The 6,188-nt window shown below is 35.6% G+C and overlaps 1 protein-coding gene across 1 annotated transcript; it reads left to right on the top strand.

Annotated features, from left to right (window-relative positions):
- The first annotated feature begins 255 nt into the window (after nucleotides 1–255).
- Nucleotides 256–5,816, top strand: LOC114171362 (P-loop containing nucleoside triphosphate hydrolases superfamily protein). The gene is made up of 6 exons (XM_028056453.2): nucleotides 256–621; nucleotides 711–930; nucleotides 1,028–1,098; nucleotides 2,818–2,914; nucleotides 4,637–4,854; nucleotides 5,274–5,816. Exons 1-6 carry the CDS (start codon nucleotides 346–348, stop codon nucleotides 5,523–5,525), a joined length of 1,134 nt encoding a protein of 377 aa, XP_027912254.2. The 5' UTR covers nucleotides 256–345; the 3' UTR covers nucleotides 5,526–5,816.
- Nucleotides 5,817–6,188: the final 372 nt, after the last annotated feature.

Raw genomic sequence — 6,188 nt, forward strand, 5'->3', positions numbered from 1 at the left:
TCAAACAAGGTTAACAAACATGAGTTGAGTCTCTCGAAAGTCGGGTTGACTTCTTGAGGCCAAACAATGATTGGATTGGATTGGACTGGCCGAACAAGGTTAACAATATTTTAATGAAGGATAAATTGAAAATATTATAATTTATGGGGTGCAGGAAGAAAAAAAAGGGAGGTGCAGGAAGAAGCAACCCATATTCATTCCCGTTTCCGGAACGGACTTGGGTTCAGCCCAAACGAAAACCGTTGGCTCAACATCACTGTGCCGATCCTCAGCAGGTTCAACATCTGAAATTCTCGCGCTGCCACTGCAACTGCGAAGTTGACTGAAGTAGCAGAGCAGAGAAGAATGTCAGGGTTAAAGGAATTGCTTAAGAAAGGGTTAGGTTTAGGAGACATGGCGTTCAACGCCGGCGGAGGAGCCATCACCTGGTTCCCTGGCCACATGGCCGCCGCCACGCGCGCCATCCGCCACCGTCTCAAAGTCTCCGACCTCGTCATCGAAGTCCGAGATGCTAGACTTCCTCTCTCCTCCGCCAACGCCGATCTCCAGCCACACCTCTCCGCAAAACGACGCGTCGTCGCACTCAATAAAAAAGACCTTGCCAACCCTAACATCATGCATGTAAAATCATCACCATCATCGCCGTCATTAGTATCCTTGTCATTGTCGTTTACCTGTGAAGTTATTCACGCGGCGTGTTGTTACTGCAGAAATGGACGCATTATTTCGAAGCGTGCAAGCAGGATTGCATTCCAATAAACGCTCACAGCCAGAGTTCCGTGAGGAAGCTTCTGGAGCTGGTGGAGTTCAAGTTGAAAGAAGTCATTTGCAGGGAACCGACGCTGCTTGTGATGGTGGTCGGTGTTCCCAACGTTGGCAAGTCTGCTTTGATTAACTCTATTCATCAGATTGCAAAGTCTCGATTTCCTGGTAATAGTTTCGCGAATTCGCGAAACCATTGATTTGAATGAATTGGATGAGTTTTTTTGTTTGTTTGTTGTGGAATTGAAGTGGTGTTCTTCGATAGCGCAGGAGAAGATGAAGCGTGCTGCTGTGGGTCCGCTACCTGGTGTTACTCAAGACATAGCAGGATTTAAGGTCTGGTTAACAAACATTAACATGAACATAAAATTAAACCTAATGTTCAAGTCATAATGGTGAAAAAATATACTATTTTGCCCTGTTTAGATAAATTTATTCAATAAGAAGATAAGATACAACGAACTTCTCGTGTAAGTTAAAATCAACAGATGTAATTAACTTTTATATTTGCTCTCTTATTGAACTTTCTCAAAAAGTAGATTGTGCCTTCATTTTGTCGTTTTTATTCTTTGCGTATTAATACTTATGGAGAAGTTTATGTAATGAGGACCTTATGGTTTTGTTTTGATATAGGCTGCACAGGTGCAGCCACTTCAAATGAAATAAAAGATAGCAGATCTTTATTCCTCAAGTGACTAAGTATTAGTATTCTGAGTACTCTGTTTTTCTGTAGTTGTTGCCTTAGGTTTAAAAGTTAATTTCTGCAAATGATATAAATGATTACTGGTTTTCTTGTCTCTAGTTTCTAGTTCTGTTGCCTCCGCGGTGCAAACACATTATTTTATGTGCTGCAGAGCTACAATTCTTTTGATTCCATTGTGATTCTTTGGAATCAAAGCATAGGTTTATGCTAGAGGCAATGCTTCCTTCGTTCTGTTTCATGTATTAATGCTCTTCCTTGAGCGTGCGTTTTTGAATAGCATATTTTAAGGGTTTTATTTTTTGGGGTTTTTTGGAAGCTCCTTGAGAAAAAAGATGATTATCGTCAAAAATAAATTGAAACAGACCGTCATTGAATCACATGAATCAAATATAGATTCATGTGTCTAATAACAATGTTTTCATTCATTTGAGTCATGGATTCTTGTTGTATTGGTTGGTTTTTTAGTACGCATCCATATTTTGGAGTGAAGTATGGTTTTGTTCTCACCTATAGTATCTTATGTTCCGACTATTATCTAATTGTGTACTTTTGCAATCTAGATCAATAGGGTAAACATTCCTAATTGTTGCAAGGGGCAACATGGTTCCTGTAAGAAAAGTGAACAGGGATCATGGAAGAAGAGGGGATGGTAAACAACTTTTTGAAATATTGTTTTAACCTTTGGTTGATAAATGAAAGAAAATGTGGTATTTCCCATGTTTTTTGTGATCGAAGAAGTAGAAAGAGTCCCAATATTAGATGAACTAATGACTTGAATCAGTTCCAAAACACAATTAATTGTTTTCTCTGTCTCACACGCAAAACATGAAAGCTTAACGAAACTTGCCATTTTAGTAGGAATTTCTTTAAAAAATACCAGTGTAAATAAATCTAGGAATTTCAGGAGTATGTATGATTCGCATTTTTTTTTGTTTGAGGAAAATAAATTTGTACTAGTGAGGTATACCAATCAAAATAATATCATACCTACAAAGTCCTTGTGTACTGCATATTTAGTTCTGTATTGTACTACATACTGGTTACCCTTTCTTGAAAATATTGGAAACCTGCTAACTGTTTCAGAAATAGTTTTTATTTTTTGTTTTGTCAAGATATTTTTCAGAGATTATTATTCTCGTCCATTCCTAATTCCTGAAAGTTTTTATTACTGGCTTAAGTATTTATTATTTGGCATATAAACGAAGAAAGTATTTGCAATTGAAAAGGTAGAAGGAAAAGCAGTGCATATTCTATTCTTCTACTACATTTTGTTTTATTATCGGTCTGTCAACTGATTCTATTTTTAGTTGGTGGTTCCATAATTAAACTATGACTTTGACCTGATGTTTCAGATAGCACATAAACCAAGTATATATGTCCTGGATTCCCCCGGGGTTCTGGTTCCGAGTATCTCGGACATAGAGACAGGGTTAAAGCTGGCTCTGGCAGGTACTACGTCTTTTAAAATTTATCTTATATATTTCTTTGTTATTAATAAAATTTGACTTTATTATCAGTGATAAAATTTGACATATTATGGTGCATGCCTTTGTTGGCTAAAACTATTTGTTAACTGGAACATGAATAAAAGCTTTAATTTGATGTGTTTTTCCTCCCATTTTTTAATGTGTCTACAAGCTAGTTTGCAAATTGTGAAAGCCTGAAATTAACTTGTGGAGTTATGCAAGGAAGGTTTGGTTGTGAAGAAACCTTTAATTGCTGCTTTTATTTCTATACATCTATACATAGAATAGAATACGATCAAGACTTCTTACTGCTGTCTTGGTTAGCCATTTGTTTTAAAGTAAAATAAGGAGAATGTTTAAATTTATACACAGCAGTCTTCTTTTTATATGATTCAGTATTTGTGTTGTCTCTCTTACTATCTTATGTTTTACTTGCAAACCACATTGCCTGTTTATTATTTTATTGCATTTAATCAACTGAAGTGGATGCCATTGGTGGGACAGTTGCAGAGGAGAAATTAGTGTTGTGTTTTGTCTATATACTTGGTTGAATTTTATATTCAGTAGAATCCTTTATTTTGTTACGGGCCTGTAATTTTGAATCTTGTCCCTTCAGTGGTCAAGATTCTATCTCTTATTATCTCATTCCTTAGTTATTAGCAATTCTTAGAAATAGAAAGCTGTCAGTATTCCATAAGGACAATCATTTGAGTTAGTCTGAGAATGGGCTCCGTCAAGGATGGGTATAAGGAGGATTCTTACTAGTCCTGTGATTAGGTCTCACATAAGGCACGTAAGATAACCTTGCTAGGTTTTAATTTGAATTTGATGTTAAATTCGATTAATTTGATTCCATTACTTTTTACAGTGATGATCTATTCCCATTTATTTGGAATTGATTTCGAAGTCGTGGTTGATGTTTTCAAATAGATACTTTAGGTAGGATATAAAAGTCATTTGTTGATTGCTGAACTCTTGTTGTCCCATTTTTTTATTGATTGCGTTTAAACTACCTGTGCATCAAACAATCAATTTCCTTATTGCGTATCTTCTGTTTTCTTTAGTGGAAAAAGTAATAGGAAGGTGACTTTTGTCTTATTTCACAGCTGGTGCTTTATATACTCTAAAAATGGAATAGTGAACTTCATTTATTTTATACTTTAATAACTATTGAGGATCTAATCTATTTTATCATGATAACATAAGCACAGGGCTGGTTTTAGTCTGTGAATAGGCATTAAGGGCATCCCGGGGCAATGAAAATGTGGAGGTGGCATTTTTCAGTGGGTGAAGAACTTTATGTTAGAAAAAACAAAAATATGTAGTTTCAAATCGCTACGAGTAATTTAAAGACTTTTGTGATTGTTTCCTTTTTCGGTACTAATGTTCATGGGCTGACTGAATTAGGTATTTTTTTTCAATGTGGCATGTTTTTGTCATTTTTTAAGCCAACTATGTCTGTTTTCTAGCCGTCATTGTAGATAGAAGTTCTTATTTTTTGCCCTACATATTACACATTCTGTAGTTATTTTCCCAGACCAGTTTTGGCAATTGAATATCTCATTTTCTCATGAGTTCCACTTTGAGTATGGGGCAAAATGGGACTAGGTAGGGCATCTACAGCTGTTGGGTTTCTGAATATGTATCCTTTGTAGCACATGTCCTGGTATATTATGTCATGCAAACTTGGTTGATGAATTGTCAGGGTCCGTCAAAGATTCGGTAGTGGGTGAGGAGCGTATTGCTCAATACTTATTGGCAGTTTTGGATACCCGGGGGACTCCACTTCACTGGAAGCACCTAAATAATAGGAGACTAGATGGGATTGAATACGAAGCTGAGGCGAATCATGAGTATAGTCTGAAAAATCTTAAGCCAAAGAGAAGAAATCCGCCAAATAGATCTGATTTGGTGTATGTTGAGGTAACAAGGAGCTGTTTTCTGTAGTTTTTCTTCTGTATAATGGAATATCACGCTTTTAACTACCAATGCTGGAAATTTTCACACCTTGGCTGACAAAGTCCCAATTATATTATTACACTTCCTAATTGTTTTAATCCCATTATATTAGAAATCTTTTTGCCTTCGATGTTTTGACGATGTTTTGTTAATACCAAGACGACTAATGAATTTGTCTGCAAGCACACATAATTCTTTTTGGGGAAGGGCTCACTATCTCCTATATTTACTTCTACTTTGTCTTGCATCCGAAGTTACCAATAAGATGTTTCTGAACTACGTTTCTTGCATTTGATGTTGCAGTCTGTGATGATGGAAATTACCCAAGTTTTTCATTTTTTTTTTGTTTCTCTTGAAATTAATTTACTCCCATTCTACAATAGGATCTTGTAATGGGAGTTCAGCATGCGCTCTATTTAACTCTAACAGAATTCAATGGGAATGTGGAAGACGAGAATGACCTGGAGTGCCTTATTGACCAGCAATTTAGTGTACTCCAAAAGGCAATGAAGATACCTCACAAGGCTTCAGAAGCACGGTTAATGGTATCCAAGAAGTTACTTACTCTATTCAGGTCAGGTAAGCTTGGTCCTTTCATTCTTGATGATGTCCCGGATATCAAGCCTGTATCATAATGTCGATTGAATCTTCCTACCCACCTCTCCTTTTTCTGTGTATTAGATCTTTTACCTTTACTCCTTCCCCATTTGTGCTATATGTCTTTCATTCTAATTTTTGCTGTAACTTGTAAATAAGGATTAATTTAATTTAGGAAGATATTGAACTTTTTTTGTGTGGATGCGGGTGATTTGCCAGCATTTAAGTTCTAAAGTCTTTTTTTGTTTCCAACCCCCCCAACATTGAATTTCTTAATTACTCGACAATGGTCAGTGGGTGAATTAATTGTCATTGAAGGATAACTATAATTGTGGGGCCATCATCTCAAAGGAGAAGATATTAGTAAATTTGATTATGTGGTTAAAGAAGTAATAAATTAGCTAAACATTATTTATGTGGAAGGATACTTTTATTTTGGATGCTTGCCCTTTTTGTGAAATTATATATTAGAAAAATAAAGGATTAATTTCAAGCTAGAGTTTTTGAGAAACTTGCAAAATCAGTATTAATTACTTATAGAAATAAATAATGTTATTGAGCTTATTTTTTATGGAAATAATCTCTTTCCAAATATATATTTTAAAAAATGTGGTTGAGTATATTATTTATATATAACTATAAATTAGGCAGTTGACTTGTTATTCTATGTAATTTAGGCCTAAAACTTACCTTATTTGATT

Source organism: Vigna unguiculata, chromosome 1 (assembly GCF_037176805.1).
Source record: "Vigna unguiculata cultivar grain cowpea cultivar isolate G323 ecotype 2 chromosome 1, ASM3717680v1, whole genome shotgun sequence".
Classification (NCBI taxonomy): domain Eukaryota; kingdom Viridiplantae; phylum Streptophyta; class Magnoliopsida; order Fabales; family Fabaceae; genus Vigna; species Vigna unguiculata.